The sequence below is a fragment of the Sus scrofa genome, chromosome 12 (genome assembly GCF_054392235.1).
Source record: "Sus scrofa isolate SSC_HxYL_T2T_F1_AM1 chromosome 12, Sscrofa_HxYL_maternal_Yorkshire_Landrace_v2.0, whole genome shotgun sequence".
NCBI lineage: Eukaryota > Metazoa > Chordata > Mammalia > Artiodactyla > Suidae > Sus > Sus scrofa.
In genome coordinates, this window is record NC_139394.1 from 54,799,203 (window position 1) to 54,816,058 (window position 16,856).

General features: G+C 53.2%; 1 protein-coding gene across 10 annotated transcripts in view; it reads right to left on the reverse strand.

Moving 5' to 3' along the window:
- The window catches only part of ANKFY1 (ankyrin repeat and FYVE domain containing 1), an 88,930-nt gene that overhangs the window by 12,160 nt on the left and 59,914 nt on the right, over positions 1-16,856 (reverse strand). For all 10 annotated transcript variants that reach the window (XR_014821498.1, XR_014821497.1, XR_002337325.2 and 7 more), the window contains 13 exons: positions 16,072-16,169; positions 13,261-13,492; positions 12,265-12,363; positions 11,889-12,042; positions 10,278-10,446; positions 8,803-8,921; positions 7,957-8,113; positions 7,131-7,331; positions 6,098-6,274; positions 4,631-4,778; positions 4,109-4,199; positions 3,685-3,809; positions 1,201-1,347 (listed from right to left, as the gene is read on the reverse strand). Coding sequence is in view for 4 of the 10 variants with exons in the window: in XM_021067694.2 (XP_020923353.1) it covers positions 1,201-1,347; positions 3,685-3,809; positions 4,109-4,199; positions 4,631-4,778; positions 6,098-6,274; positions 7,131-7,331; positions 7,957-8,113; positions 8,803-8,921; positions 10,278-10,446; positions 11,889-12,042; positions 12,265-12,363; positions 13,261-13,492; positions 16,072-16,169 (1,917 nt within the window). In the remaining 6 variants the exon portion in view is untranslated. The remainder of the gene's footprint in view (positions 1-1,200; positions 1,348-3,684; positions 3,810-4,108; positions 4,200-4,630; positions 4,779-6,097; positions 6,275-7,130; positions 7,332-7,956; positions 8,114-8,802; positions 8,922-10,277; positions 10,447-11,888; positions 12,043-12,264; positions 12,364-13,260; positions 13,493-16,071; positions 16,170-16,856) is intronic.

The following is a 16,856-nucleotide window of genomic DNA, read 5'->3' on the forward strand; positions in this document are numbered from 1 at the left end:
AGGCAGAACTGTAAGATTTGCTGAGTGAACCGAAGTCAAGGCGAGAGGGAGGCGGGGGCAGGAAGGAGACCGAGGGGGTTCCCAGGTTGCTGGACAGGGTGGCCGAGGCTGAGGTGGGACCAGCAGCAGAGGAGAGACAGGAGAGGCAGCCCGGGCAGCAGAGGGGCTCGGTGTCAAGCCTGTGGAAGCCGTGGGGCATTCAGGCTGGGCATTACTGGTGCTGGGGGACCACGTGCCGGCACCGTGGCAAGGCGAGCGCCGTGTGCACAGGAGATGGGGCTCACAGGGAGGAATCGGTTGTCACCCAGCACCACCCACACGCCAGCAGACAGGTTACTGTGGCCGGCCGGGCTCCTGTTCTGAGTTCCTACGAGGCTGACCAAGTGCTCGGCAAACAGCAGGCTAGAGACACAAACACTGGGCGGGGGAGTTGGTTTGTTTTTGTTTCTTTTGGCTGCTTCCCCAGCACATGAAAAGTTCCTGGGCCAGGGATCAAACCTGTGCCACAGCAGTGACCCAAGCCGCTGCAGTGACAACACTGGATTCTTAACCTGAGGCATCCCAGGGGAACTCCGGAAACGCCGCGCCTCAGCGCTGGCTCTGCTACAAACCAACTCTGTGACCTTGTGCGAGCCACCTATGTCAAGCTCACGCAGCTACTACGGACGTCTGAGCTCGTCTCTCGGCGCGTGCCCTGTTCCGTCTCACTGTGGCTGCTGACAGTACAGTGACCCATGGGCAGGGAGGCCACCGCCACGGGGATGAGATCATCAAGCACGAAGCTCTCCTCACCACAGGAGGCGCATGGGGAGGAAAGGTAAGTGGGGCTGAGCCGAAAGCCCACCCTGAAGGATGCCGGGACTCGGCATGGGCCGAAGGACGAAGGATGTGCAGACCCATGGCCAGAAGCCCTGGGAGGGGGCCTGCCCGGAGCTGACGGATTTCGGCAGGATGATGGGAAATGGGGAACGGACAAGGGCCCCAAACGGAGCGCTCTGAAAGGAGACGGCTCACAATGACCCTGCCACCCTGCCCAAGGCCTCCATGGCATTCACAGAGTCCTACGCCGCATGGTGCCTGGAAAGCTACTGGCTCAGCCTGTAGAGCAGGTCCTTATGAGGTATCTGGAGCACCAGGACTTCCAGATAATCAACACCGCCAACCGTGCTCTCGCTGCAAGAGCGGAACGTGGCCACTCACCTAAGAGTCTAAAGAGCAGCTGCTTGGTGGCAACCTGGTAGTTGAAGATGTTGACTCCTTGGTTATTGGTGACCCCCAGGCGAGCCCCGGACCGGACAATGGCGCGGCACAAGTTGGCGTTCCCTTTCATGTACGCTAAGAGCAGCACTGGAAGACAAAAACCACACACGGAGCTCGTTCCCGCCGGCCCCGCCGGCCCCGCCAGAGGCTTGGCAGAAGACAGCCGAGGGCAGGACTGATGCTGGCCGGACATTTGCTAGCAAAGTCCCCACTGACACGGGGGCCTGTGGCTCTGGGGAGAACTCAGGAGGACCTGCAGTGTCGTGCCGTCGAGACCTGGCCCTGAACCAGGGCTCCAGAGCAGCGCCGGCTCTTGGCCACGCAGAGCTCTGGCCACAAGAGAGCTGGGGGGTGGGGGGCGGTGTCGCACAGACAGGAAATACAGCAGGTCTCAGCTGCCTCCCGTCCTCTGCAACACGGGGCAGAGGGGACACAGCCCTTTTCACACAGTAGCTTATTCTAAAGACTTGTGAGAGGTGCACACATGGAGAAAAGAATACAGCAGCAGGCAGGACCTGCTCCAGAAAGCTCTCGAGTCCACGGAGCCGTCTTCTGTGCGGGTACAGGCGCAGCGGTTCGGAACAGCTCTGGCCAGGGCATCCTGCTGGCCCTCCGTACTGACAGCTACAGCTCATCAGCCCCTTTTCGCTTCCTTTTACAGGACACTGTAAATCCTTCCATAAATTCTCTAAACGATCCAGGAGGATCGGGGTGATTGCAAATGAGCAAACAGGCAGACAGGTTACGAAGCTTACCGAGTCACCCTGCTGGAACATGACTGAGCTCGGTATTGAAACCCCGTCTGTGTAACTCAGGAGCCTGCCTGCCTATCTGCTCCTGGGCAGTGGCGCTCACTGGAGTGGGTGTTGGCTCCAGGCTCTCACTCCCAGGGCTGACGCCTCTGAAGCCAGGCTCATCACTGCTGGCTTAGAAAACATGTCCTTGCAGACCTGTGGTTGCCAGGGGGGAGGGAGAGGGAGTGGGGTGACCTGATTTTAGGCACAAGCGCATCTGAAGCACATCCATGTAGGGATCCAAGGCCAAAAGCCACGTCCAGATGGGCGCCCGCCTGTTTCTATGGCCCTCATCCACCTCCCGTCCCTTCAGGAGTTTGGGGTTAGCAGATGCAAAACTTTTCCACTTAGAACGGATGAGCCATGAGGTCCTACTGTACAACACAGGAAACTATATCCAGTCTTACGGGACAGCCCATGATGGAAGATAATACGAGAAAAGGAACGTATACAGACAGGTATGACTGGGTCCCTTTGCTATACAGCAGAAATTGGCACAACACTATAAATCAACTACACTTTTTCTGTGTGTGTCTTTTTATTTTTTAGGGTGGCACCCGCAGCGTATGGAGGTACCCAGGCTAGGGAATCCAATCAGATCTGTAGCCACTGGCCTACACCACAGCCACAGCAACGCCAGATCCAAGCCCCATCTGCGACCTATACCACAGCTCACGGTGACATTGGATCCTTAACCCACTGAGCCAGGCCAGGGATCAAACCTGCGCCCTCATGGATGCTAGTCAGATTGTTTCCACTGAGCCATGACAGGAACTCCAGTCGACTATACATGAGTAAAAAAGATAAATTTAAAAAAAGGAAAAGTGGGAGCTCAGGAAAAACCAAAAAAAATTTCATGAATCAAGACCAAGAATGGATAACAAAATATTTGGACCCAGGCTAAGGCTTGGGACACCCGTTGGTGAATGCAGTGCTGCCAAAGGCCACAGAGGCTCTGTCTGGCACGACGGAGAGGGAACAGCAACACAGCAGCAGCAGCAGAGCACGGAGAGCGCCTGGGCCGAGAAGAAGGAGACTTGGATTTTCCTGTATGTACGGCTTACCTTGCACGGTTGTTGTCACCAAAAAAAGGAAAGCAAAAGTACACCACAAAAACTATGAAAGCTACAGAAATCAACACAAGGGGGAAGCTAGGGCACCACCCCGAGAGAGGCCCGCTGATTAAGCCCCTCAGTTAGACGCCAGCCCGCACCTGCCCACAACGTGGCACTCTTTCAAAGCACGTCATTACGCACTGAAGCGCACGTCCTCCTTCTGCAGCATCTGTGAGGTGGCTGCATTTTCTCTCTCTGGAGATTTGGAAGCTTGGAGAGGGACCGAGCTGAATGGACAGGAGGTGGATGAGGGCACTAGAAACAGGTGGGCGGGCCGTTTGGACGTGGCTTTGGCTTTGGATCCCTAGATGGATGTGCTTCAGATGCGCTTGTGCCTAAAACCAGACCCTGCCAAACTGCACCTCAGGAACCTGCGACAGATGCTCACGGAGCCCAGCTGAAATCCACTGGGCTGAATGTCCTTAAGTGATTGTGACACGTGTGCCTGGGCTCTTATTTTTCTAGGAAGCAAGGAATATCAGCGAGACAGGACAGACAAAAACCTCAGTACATACCGGTGTTCCCGTCTGCATCTGGTTTATCTAGAGGATACTCAGGCATGCACTCGAGGAAGAGCTCAAAGACGGCTGCCGCATTCTCCTTGCCATACTGTCCCAAAATGTGCAGTGGCGACTGGCCTCTGATAAGACAAGGTGGAAGAGTCAGGTATGTAACTGCCACGGCCATCACGCACAAATGCAACGGGATTTTCTGACCTCTGTGATTTTGAATAAATCTCAAGGACACAAAGATCAGAAAAGTCCTTATTAGAAGTATTTTCAAAAAGCAGAATTCCCGGGCACCACAGGCCGGCCAAGTGCCCTAGTGGCCGGTTCTGCAGCTTGCACCTGGGCCTCCCAGAAGGTGCCGGTGACCGCCGCCCGGAGGGGCAGGTAGGGGACGTGGAGCCCCAGCCTCCGCTCGGAACCACACACTCACCTGAGATTAAAGGCTTCGGCGTCCACGGTGCACTCTGTCAAGAGGACGCGGATGTTGCTGAGCCGGCCGTGCATGACCGCGAGATGCAGAGCTGGGGAGGAAGCCCTCTTCAGTGCAAGCCCACAAGCAACGCACAAGATCTTGGCGTTTCCTCACCTCACCAACCTCCCTCTCAGTGGGAGCAGCCGAGCCGCCCCCATCCCCTCAGAGAGCAGCCTTTCCAGCCCACCCGCCCCAAGAAGGCGTCATAAAGGCCACCTCCTAAAACTCTGCTTTCTGCCTCTACAGTGACTCGAAGACGAGATTTAATGGTTTCACAAGAAGCCACTTCAGGCCTCTAGGGTTACCATTCACTTCGGGAGGCTGCCCAGGCCCTGGTCAGGAGCGGGCTGGATGCCCTGCTCCTGTGAGAGCCAAGCTCCGCAAAGGGGGACAGACAAAAGGGAGCAGCACCTGCACCCCTAGAAGGGAGGGGCTGCTTCAGGCACTGAGCACTGCACACGGGGAGGGACTGGGATTTACCATTATTTCCATTCTCATCCACAGCAGCAAAGTCCACTCCATTCTCCAAGAGGACGGAGCAGATGGTGGGCAGGTCCTGCTGGGCAGCGAGATGGAGGGCAGTCTGGCGGTGCTTGGTTAATTCATTCACTTTGGCTCCTGCAAGAAGCTGGTGAGGTTGATTACATGAGCAGCCACTCTGCCACAACCAACCAAGGTCCCATGTAAGGGGGCCAAGCCTGCCTACCTTCTGGCACCCACGGATCTGCCACGCTGGCAAAGCCGGGAGCGCAGGGCCGCACACACACTCCTAGTGAGACACAGGCCAGCGAAACCCGTCCCAAGGGCAAACTGGCCATTATCAAGGTGTCAAAAAAGCCAATCCTCAGGACACAGAAAATCTAAGACTGCAGTCTACACACCTACACGGAATCAGTACTAGTGTATAAAGCTACACAGGACTGCAGTGACTATATAAGGATGTCCAGTGCTTAAAACCAAATAGCAGAAAGTATTTAATTATGAAAATTATAATATATACAAATAGAATAATGACTAAGATAATAAAAATTTATGATTTAACATGAAAGGATGTCTATGATAGGGAGTTCCCGTTGTGGCTCAGTGGTTAATGAATCATGGAACCATGAGGCTGCAGGTTCGATCTGTGACCTTGCTCAGTGGGTTAAGGATCCGGCGTTGCAAATGAATGTGTGTCCTAAGGACAGTGTTTTTGCTTTTTAGGGCCACACCCGTGGCATGTGGAGATTCCCAGGCTAGGGGTGGAACTGGAGCTACAGCTGCCAGCCTACGCCACACCCAGAGCAACAGGGATCCAAGCTACTTCTGTGACCTACACCACAGCTCACAGCAACACCAGATTCTTAACACTGAGTGAGGCCAGGGATTGAACCCAAGTCCTCATGGATACTAGTCGGGTTCATTACCACTGAGCCATAATAGGAACTCCGAAAAAAGTTTTATAACGACATGTGGTGACAGATTTTAACTAGATTTACTGTGATTGTTTTGCAAAAATACAGACACTGAATCAATATGTTGTGTCCTGATGCTAATTTAATACTGTCTATCAATTAGACCTCAAAAAAATACATTAAAAAGATGAATGCAAAAAAGTGAGAGACAGAGAGACAGCTCACTCAACAGCGCAGCTGAGGCCTGACAGAGCAGCAGAAGCATAGACAGGGATCTCTCGTCCAGTGATGCCTGCGCCCTGCCTCTGCCGCCCACATCCTGCCCTCCCTCAAAGCCTCATCCAGCATCCGCCTGCCCACGCCGCCCCTGGGCTCTCAGGACACGCTGCCCACTGCACACCGGCTTTCCCCAGCATCCTGCCTCACTCCCCGGATCCCCGCTGGCCTCGCTCAGTCCCCGACAAAACACCTGTGTGGGATGAGAGCGTCCGCGCACGCGCTGCAACACGTGTAGTCCACACTTTACAGGCAGCAACGCTGCAGTGGCACTTACCAAATTGCGGACAATAATCTCTGAGCCTGCTTGGACGGCAAGGTGCAAAGGGGTCAACTTGGACGCATCCTGGACTCTGGAATTCACGTTAGCCTGGACACTGATGAGGAACAGGACGCTCTCAATATCAGAGCTCTGAACTGCCACGTGAAGAAAATTCCGGCCCTTGTTATCCACCTAAGGCAACAAGGAGGAACCAAAGCATTAGTGGGCCCTCCTGCAAGAGTGCCTCTGGAGCACGGCGAGCTGCACCGACCACTGGAGAGGCCGTGGTGTCGGCCTCCCTCGGTTCCAGGAGCTCCCTCCCAAGCGCTAACACCAGATGCCTGCCCGTCCCTCCCCCAACGCCACGGACCCACGCTGTGTATTTGTGCACGTGACCACACGGGCATGGTCCCGTCCACGTGGTCAGAAAAAGGGAGCGGATCCCAGCTGCCCTGGCATCCTCCCGCAGCAGGAGTGGACTTGCAACCTCAAGGACAGGGAATGGAAGGCACCAAAATGTGGGGATGCACAGAGGAGGCAACGAGGGACCCAGGCCACAGGCGTCACAGCCAGCAGTCTAACGTCACAGCGGCAAAGCCAGCCTGAGCCCTGAGCAGTCAGAAACACCTTTAGAAATTTCTAGAAAGTCTTTTGTTTAGGCCACCAACAGTATATTCCAGATTTTGCTCCACTGACATAAAGCAGAAAAAAAGCTCCCTCAAATCAAACCACAGAGGACCTGCAGCTACCAGAGCTGTCACGTCAGCATGAGGGCTCCGTAGGAAGGGAGGGAGGCACACACACCCCATTCCCTCACGCACCGTATCCTCTCTCACACACACACACACACCCCAGCTTCATACTTGATGGGAGGAAACGTGAGCAATCTCCATTCATGAACATTAACCCCAGGTAGAAAACAAAAAAAGAAAGACAACTGTCTTCATGCAGAGGGGACCTGTTTCGCCGCTGACACATGTTCAGTCTCCACCTAACAGGCTCCGCTGTGCCCGGGCACCGTGGAGAACGCCGGGCACCGGCCGCTCACCTGCTCGGCGGCCCCGGACTCCCGCTTCAGGATGGCCTCGGCCGCCTTGTTGTTCTTGTAGGTCATGGCGCAGGCAAAGGGGGTCAGGCCCTGCCTGTCTCGCACGTTCAGGTGGATGTCGGGGTGAGAGATCAGCAGCTGAATGATGACGCCGTGTTGGTTGCTGATGGCCACGTGGACAGGCGTTCTTCCTTCTGCATCCTATGGGGACAGCGCACAGATTTCAACGTCCGAATGAAGATAAAACCCAGGAAAATCTGAAGGGGAACAACTTTCACAACAAATTTGGTTCTGAGAATCAATACAACTACTCTGTATTTGAAAGCAGCTTTCCAGGAGGCTAAACAGAGTAGACAGAGCCACCCCCTCTTACTCCACCAGATGCACCAAGACGTCTGGCTTAGAACAGCTGCAACCAACCTCACCTCCAAGTTAAACCCTACTTATGTGGCTGCAGGGCAGCAGGTGCACATCTCCACTGAGCTCCTGGAACATTCCCCTAAACACAGTACTCACTTGGGACTAGAACAAATTTGCGATGGAAATCGGTAACCAGTGGGGACAGGAAGCAAAGGAAAGCTAATGGAACGAATCTTCCTTTGCTGGAAGGACAAAGGCACAAAAAAGTCTTAACCTGAAATGACTACAATTACTACGCAGGCTGTGTGACCCCGGGACGGTCACGTCACCTGTCCGTACCTCGGGCCCACGCACAGAAAAGCAGAGGCCTAGGACTGGAGAGTCTGCGAGGTCCCTGGCCGTGGAAGGAGAGCTCCCGGATCCTGGTGTCCCATCCATCTCCCTGGACAACAGACACTCTCCATACCTGTGCATTGACATTGGCACCGAACTCCAGAAGGCACTGTATCGTCTCCTCCAGGCCCCAGGAGGCTGCCAAATGCAAGGGGGTCTGCCCGTCTCTGGCCTCCTCCTCTCCTTCTCCATTAGCACCAGGCTGTCTGGGACTATTCACGTCGCAGCCACTGAAAGGAAGAGGAAGTACAAGGCTTCAGAAGCCACGCTCGCACCCGGCCTGCGGGCACGCCCACAGCGCAGAGCAGCAGCGCAGCCCACCCAGTGGAAGGCCCCCGCTGCCACCGCTGCCGCCACCGCCGGGGACTGCAGCCCTTGGTCCTCGGCCTCACCGGGGTCTGGGGCCCACTCCCCTAGATTCTTTGGCAACTGGTCATGGGGGCAACCTGGGACTCAGAGCTCTTCTAGCTCCCCAGGCGATGTGTGTGTATTTAAAGTTTGAGAATCATTCTAAAGCTTTCCTCAGGGACCTCGCCTCCCACACATCCGGCCCTCTGAGGCCGAGGAGCCTGTCGAGGCTCAGGCATCTTGGTGGAGTCCTGCAGAAGCCACTCAGTCTCCTCCACCCCAGCCTCTTGGTCTCACTGCGTGAACCAGGCTGATTTGACTACCAGAGCCTTTGAGGTTCCCAAAGCAGGAAGCTGGGAGCCTTTAGTTTCTTTGATCCCAAGCACGAGAGCCCCTCTCCTCAAAAGCAAGTCAAGGCCATGGCTGACGTGACAGAACAGTGACCCTCTGGGAGCCTCCATTATGAAGGTCAAACCAGCTACAGGTATATCAAGGCTGCAGCTGGAGTAAATAAGAAAAGAGCCAGTTCGCAATAAGCTAAGAGCTGAAGGGATACTTAGGCTTCTTGCACCTTCGAATAAGAAAGCAGGCGATGGCCTCGTTGTTTTCGTCAATGGCTCTGTGCAGCAGTGTCTGAAGGCACCCGCTAGGTCCTGGACCCCAGCACGTGGCATCACAACCATGTCTGACCTGCAGGAAAACACAGGTCACTCACAAACACCGCCTAGCAAAGGTGACCGTGCTGGAGTTCCTGCTGTGGGGCAACAGGATCGGCGGCATCTTGGGAGAGCTGGGTTGCAGGTTTGATCCCCAGTCTGGCACAGCGGGTTAAGGATCCATCATTATGTGCAGCTGTGGCTTAGGTCGTGACCGTGGCTTGGATCCGATTCCAGGCCCGGGAGCTCCACAGGCCATGGGGCAGCCAAAAAAGCAAGAAAGAGGCAGAGCTTCCATGCCTGCCCGCTTGCATCTCTCACAAGCATCCTATCTTAATAAATCTAGTTTTTGCCTATCAAAAAAAAGAAAAAAAGAAAAAAAAAAGGCGACTGTGTTTATTACCATCTCTGAGCCCTGCAGACTTTATTAGATCCATTTTTCAGGCAAGATACAGTTGATGATTAACTGACAATTATTTTAATCTGTGTCAGTCATTAGCTTTACAAACACTGATTAAAATCTGCTCAGGGCCAGTTTTCTTTTTTTACTAATAATAGCTTTATTTTGTTCAGAGAATGCAACTTATAAGTATACTTTAAGGTAAATTTTAACTGAATATATTTGTTCAGTATTTTTTTTTCAGATTTTTTTTTTAATTTTAATTTTTTTTCTGCTGTACAGCATGGGAACTAAGTTACTCTTACATGTATACATTTTTCCCCCATCCTTTGTTCTGTTGCAATATAAGTATCTAGACATAGTTCTCGATGCTACTCAGCAGGATCTCCCAAGTTTTTGCACTAGGTTCCATGGGACGGGTTTGAGAAATAAAACAAAGATCTGTTTGATTAGCGCCCTCTAGAGCCAGGTCCTGGAAGGGACAGAAAATGCACACGAGGCCCTGCACATACACACTCATAAGGCCCCAGGCACAAACACCTGTAATCACCAGGGACTCTCAAGAACAACTAGGTACCCCCCCACCCCCAGTGCAAAACGCCTTAATGTCACAATTCAGACCCTTCAGAAAACTAAATGAGCTTCCAGGGTTAGCTCCACTTCTGGAGGCTGTCTTCTGAAAAAGGGGGGCAATCCTGAGATGTGAGAACTTATCACTATGGAGATAGCAAGGGCAGCCCACATCCGGTTAAAGGCCTCGGCTCGCTCGCTTCTTGGTAGTTTTCTCCAAAAGACAACCTAAGAAAAGGTGTTGGCCAAGACTACGCTGAGCTGCAGGCTTCCTTAACATGACTTTCAATGGCTCGTCCTCGACCCAACTTGTCACCCTGCAGACCTCTCCCTCCTTACGACTGCTACGGAGGCACCAAATCCACCCCTGACACAAAACACCCCCAGGTGTAAACGGCGCTGAGGTTGAGCTTGTCTCACCAGAGTGGACGCGATGTCCTCCAGATTATTTGCCAGGGCGAGCCACAGGGGAGGGTTCCCCTTCTCGTCTGGCACGGACATGTCGGCTCCTCGGGTGCAGATGGCGTCCACCACGAGCGGAAGCTGATTCCTGATGGCCAGCTGAAGAGCCGTCTCCCCATCCTGAGTCCTGTGGGCAACGCGCACCAAAACCAGTGTTTGCGGCTGGAGCCAAATGACAGAGGGCACCCCTCCAGGCATCCAGAGGCCAGGGCTTGCTGTTTCCCTTAAACACGCTTCACTCAGAAACTGAACCTGTCGACAGCATCTGTCCCTCCTGCCTTTTTAAAAACTACAACTACGCTACCTTATACCCACAACATAACTAACATCCCAGCATGCTCAACTCGTACAGCTGCTTTTAACAGTATCTGAATAAAATGTCGCCTCAGAGGTCCCGCAGTGGCTCAACAGTTAATGAACCCAACTAGCATCCATGAGGATTCGGGTTCGATCCCTAGCCTCATTCAATGGGTTAAGGATCCAGCATTGCCATGAGCTGTGGTGCAGGTCGCAGACATAGCTTGGATCCCACATTGCTGTGGCCATGGCAAAGGCCAGCAGCTACAGCTCTGACTCCACCCCTAACCTGGGAACCTCCCTATGCCACAGGTGCAGCCCTAAAAAGACCAAAAAAAAAAAAAAAAAAAAAAGAAAGAAAAATGCCACCTCAACTACCCACTTGAGAAAACACTTTTTTCATCCACTTAGTCATTCCAGGTCACTTGACATTAGAGACAAAAGACAAATTTCTTTGAAAAAACAAAAACAATAAAAACATAAGGAGTTCCCATCATGGCTCAGTGTTAACAAACCCCACTAGCATCCATGAGGATGCAAGTTCAATTCCTGGCCTCTCTCAGTGGGTTAAGGATCCGGCGTTGCCATGAACTGAGGGGGAAGGCTGTGGATGTAGCTCCGATTTGACCCCGACCTTCGAACTTCCATATGCCACCAGTGAAGCCCTAAAATAAAAGACCAAAAAAAAAAAAAAATGTAACTGTGTATTTCCCCCCTCAAGACTTCTGATAGTTCATTTGTGAGGTACTTCACTACAGCTGAAGTTTATACTTAAAAAAAAAATTGATTCTGGATTGTCCATTTTAATGAGATTTATACAATATTGTGCCCTATTTTTGCTGCGAGCTGCACGGGAAGTCCAATTGTGCCCTGTTCTTGAAAGGGTCGAACAAGTGCAATTCCCCTTCTGTGTCTATGATCACATTTAGTTTTAACACAATATTGGTACATTTGCATTGTTTCCCTCCTTTATTTAACAAGGAACAAAAAAACTTCTCTTTTCTTTTTTGGCCACCCCTCAGCCTATGGAGTTCCCATGCCAGGGATTAGATCTGAGCCACACTTGCAACCTATGCTGCGGCAATGCTGGATCCTTGAACCCACTGTCCTGGGCCAAGGATCGAACCTGCAGCCTGGCACTGCAGGGACACTGTCTCTCCTGTTGTGTCACAGTGGGAACTCCCAAAAATATTTTCTACAAGCAAGGCTCCGCTCCTGAACCATCTCAATTAACCGTGAGCTGGCGTGTGGCGGAGTGCTGCCCCAGCCCACCTGATGTTTATGTCCGCCTGGTGCTCCAGGAGGAAGAGCGCGCTCTTGCTGTCCTGCCGCTGCATGGCCATGTGCAGCAAGGTCTGCCCGTCCGACATGGTGTCGTTGATGCAAGCCCCAGAGCCCAGCAGCTGGGCCGCGATCGTGTGCATGCCTGCAAAATAAACGAGCCCCGATGGTCGCGCTCTCAGCCTCCCCCGCTCCCTCAACCTCTTACCACACACACACCGGCTCCACTTCCCAAGGCCAGCAGCTTCCCACTGGCTGTTACGGGCTTAACCCAAACAGAAAGTAATTTTACAACCAATGACTGGCTCCAACCCTTCCACCTCCCTCCCACACCCGCCCTCTGTCTGCCGACGTCAACAAGCCTCACCAGTCCACAAGGCCAGGCCCAGCACAGTTTGGTCCCGGGAATCCTTGAGGCTGAAGTCCGGAATAATTTGCAAGTTGTTGGTGGCATGAAGAGCATTAGCTAAAATTTTTCAAAGGAGAGAGCACTGGATTTCACCATCCCACGATCGTGTTTTAAGTAGTCGGGAGAACAGGAGCTCTGTCTCAAACTGACTGACCGTTTCTATACAAGGGGAACTGGTAAATCCTGTGGGGAGTGGGAGCCCAGACGTTTGAGGGTCTGGAGCAAAGCTTATGAGGAGATGAATGTTGGGAAAGGTTACAACACCGAATGTTCCCAAAAGGGAAACAGATTCTTCGATGGAAACTAGGGAGAATCACCTGATCACCGAGGAGGGTGAGAACAAAGTGCCGGTGATGCTTTACTAACACCGAGGTCCTCCCCGCTCACAGCCCCCAGGGACTAAGAAGAGGCACATCCTACCTGACGCCCCACTTCCTGCCACAGGCACAATGCTAACAAATGCCGGCGTTTACAAGGACGCAGGCAAGAGCAAGACAAATTTCAAGGCAGAAGAGCGAAAAACTGGAAGATGGCTTTCTGAGGGCAATGGGCCTTCTGCGTGGCAGGGGCCTCCCATGGCCCCTCTTTCCAGCTCCTCTCAGGGTCCACCCGCCCGGGGTGGGGGGCTCATGGGCAGATGAGAGGACTGACTGGCCACAGGAAGACCAGCAGAGTTCTCAATCTCAAAGGCAGTGCTCAGGCCAAGGCAAAGCTCTGCCTGACCTGCACGGAAGTGGCCCGGGAAAGACACCCCCAAATAAGAGAGGAGTCAGAGGGTCTCACACTTTCACCCAACCAGGGAGACGGGCAGGCCCCATCCTGAAAATGTACGCACGGAAACCCAGGGGCCGGGGCGCAGCGTGTCTGGTTTAACCTCAAAGGATCTTGGGGGGTGAACTACTCGCGACCCCTGTGCCAAGGTCACAGTGACGGCAGTAATTCCCAGCCACCTACCCTTCTGCTCCAGGATGATGGACACCACATCGGGGTGATTGTAGGCGATGGCCATGTGCAGCGGCGTCTGCTGGGAGACGCTGCTGTCCGCCGAGCCGGACAGGGAGGCAGCCTCCTTCGGCGAAGGCAGGGCCTCCTCCGTCTGCAGGTTTGGGTTGGCCCCCTGCTGCAGGAGCTCTGCGGTGAGGTTGGCCAGGCCGTGCCGACAGGCCGTGTGCAACGGCGTTTCTCCCTGGACAGAAACAGACGGCCCCGTCAGCGTGCTCCGAGGCTGGGCGCTCCCTTCACCCAGCGAGGAGGCCAGCCCATGTGCCGAAACGCGGGTCCCCGGCGCCAGGCACAGCCCTTGGCTCATCCCGTCCCAGCTGCATGACTTGTGTCCCCTCCTCAGTGTCCTCTCCTCCCCCTCGTTCCTCCAACGTCCTCCCAGGCGCCCTCCAAACGCCCTGGCTCCTCATCTGCGTTTCCACTCTTCTCGTTGTTTTTATCATTATTTTGCTTATTATAAAATAATATAGGGGAGTTCCTGCTGTGGAGTGATGGGTTATGAATCTGGCTGCAGGGACAAGGGTTCCTGTGGAGGTGAAGGGTCACATCCTGGGCCAGACGAAGAGAGTTAAAGGACCTGGGCATTTTGGAGTTCCTGTCGTGGCACATCAGAAACGAATCCGACTAGGAACCCTGAGGTTGCGGGTTCCATCCCTGGCCTTGCTCAGTCGGTTAAGGATGCAGTGTTGCCATGAGCTGTGGTGTAGGTCGCAGACGCGGCTTGGAACTGGCGTTGCTGTGGCTGTGGTGAAGGCCGGCAGCTACAGCTCCGATTGGACCCCCAGCCTGGGAACCTCCATATGCCCCGGGTGCAGCCCTAAGAAGACAAAAGACCAAAAAAAAAAAAAAAAAAGAGAGAGAGAACCTGGAATTTTCACATGCTGTGGATGTGGCCATGAAAAAGTAAAAAGCGAATAATTTAAAAAAAAATATATATATATATATATGACTATAATTAAGCAACAACAGACGACCTCCAAGTATCACTAAGATAAACACTGTGGAAACCAGAGAGGCCTCCCACTCACAGCCCCTGAGACAAGCAATACTCTAAGTCACCCTCACTGGCACACCTCTGACCAGCCAGCATCAACCTCGTCCTGAACTCTGATCAAGGTCTCCTTCCCCTGGTTTTTAAAATTAAAAACCTTTTAAATTGGTGATATATTAGAGTTCCCATTGTGGCTCAGTGGAAACGAATCTGACCAGCAACCATGAGGATGCAGGTTAGATTCCTGGCCTTGCTCAGGGGGTTAAGGATCCAGTGCTGCCGTGAGCTTCGGTATAGGTCTCAGATGAGGCTTGGATCCTGAGCTGCTGTGGCTGTGGTGTAGGCTGGAGCCCTAGCCTGGAAACCTCCATATGCCATAAAAAGCCAAAAAAAAAAAAAAAAAAAAAAAAAAATTGGTGATATACGTACTTCACTCAATATTCAAAGGCACCAGAACATACAGTGAGAAGGCAGTTTCTCTCTTGCGTTGCCCCCACCCCCAGTTATCCTCTCCTGAAGGAACCATTATTACCAGTTTCATGTTTCCAGCGACAGAACATTCACAGAAAAACATATACATATATGTACATATATGTTAATCCATTTTCTGTACACACACACACACACAAAGGAATGCTTTTACCTAAACAACCTGAACCCGCGGCTTTGCATCGGCTCCTACAGAAGCTACATATCCTCATTGTTTAAAGAGTCCAAGGATTCTTTCACACCCACAAGGCTTGCTGTGAAAAATAGCCAGATCCTACCTCCTTTTCCCCAAAAATTCTCCTTCCCCAGGGGAACCACTTTGAACTTGCTGAGCTGGGTTTTGTAATCTACACACGTCTAACTTGTTTTTAAGGCCGCCTCTTGATTCTCTGGGTCCAGGGGTCCCTGCGCCTTCACTGTGTGATAAGGATTTGGCTCTTTCCCTCCCTTTCCCCCGTACCTCCTTCCCACCCCTCCGCTCCCCACCGAGGCGGGGGAGCCTGCTCTGGGGGGCTGCCTTCTGCTGCAGCCCTTCTCCCCCACAGCCTGCCTGGGTGTGGGCACCTACCCCGTGACCTCTACCAGGATCTACAAGCAGGGGCGCTCAGATGCCCAGCCCTGCTTTGACATCCAACTACCCCATTAACTCAGGAAATCCCTGCCTGAGGGTTTACAAAGGAGTTCAACAATGGCAATGGGATGCCCTCTCTGCCGGCAGTCCCCCCCACCCCCCGCCACCCCGCCGCACCCCCGGCCGGTTCTCCTCTTCTCAGTCTAACACACCCGTCTGAGCACCTCTCCTGCCCTTGCTTCCAAGAGAGCCACAGAGATATGTCCCATTGACTGTAATTCTTCAATTCTTCTGAAAAGCCAGCCCCCTGGGTCCAAATCCAGGATCAGAAGTCAGGACAAGTCATTGCCTGTCTACACAATCGCTACCTGGCTCCAGTCTATACCGCAATGGCACAGCTACGTCGCCGGCTGTTCCAGAAAGCTTTCACACCTCTGACATGATCACACTGCTTGTCTGTTTCTCTTGCCACAGGATAAAGTCCAAACACCTCAAAGCAGCAGGCCAGACCCCTCTCTAGTGTCATTCTCATCTGCTTTCGAGTCTCCTCTGCGCCTCCACACCGTTAGGTCTGCACCCAGTCTTGCTCTGAAGGGTATCAGAGCAGGAACAGCGGGTAGACCATGTGGGCTCTAGTCTGTCCCACCCATCCACCGCTGCCATTCCTTCCGAAGACCCAAACCACTTCACTTGGCTGCCCGGTCACACTTACCCATTTGTTTCTGTGGTTAACGTGGGCACCACTGGTTGCCAGGAAAAGAGCTGCTGCCTCATTTCCTGCTTCAGCCGCCCGCTGGAGTAGGCAATTTCCTACGAGAAAGTGGGCATATTCGCTCTGCCATTGGCACTGAAATGAGGTCAAATTTCACACTGTGCACACCCTGCTCCCCCTCCCCGCCGCCTTTCATGCTGGCGAGCCCACACCAGAAGCGGGGAGGCAGGATCTGAGTCCACATAGGCACTCTGTGTGTGTGGACGTGGAGACGAGGCGAGGCTGAGCCGGGGCCTGGCAGTCAGGAGACATTCACTCCTGCCTGGGGCTGCCACCAGCCACCGCCCAGGCCCAGAGGGAAGTCCTGTCTCCGCTCCTGGGTTGGTCAGAAAGCGACTTCTCAACAGCAGTGCTACTGACATTCGGGGCCAGACAATTCTCTGCTCTAAGCTCCTTGTCCTGCACAGGTACCGTATTCGCCAGCATCCCTGGCTTCTGCCCACTAGACGCCAGCGGCACCGCCAGCCTTACGATGACAATCAAAAATGTCCACCAATGTGGCCAAATGTTGGGGGTGAGGGCTGGACCGTCCACTCTGAGAATCTCTGGGCTAGATGACCATTTGGAAGACGTTATGAGCTAAAGTTCTACCAGAAAAATGCCCCTTATGTTTCAGTTTTACTCCTAGGGCTTTAAACATGTTTGTTCTTGGCTTAGAAATGTTGTGCTTAGTTTAGCACTGTCGCTCTTTTAAAAATAAAAATCTTAAAAAGAAAAAAAAAATT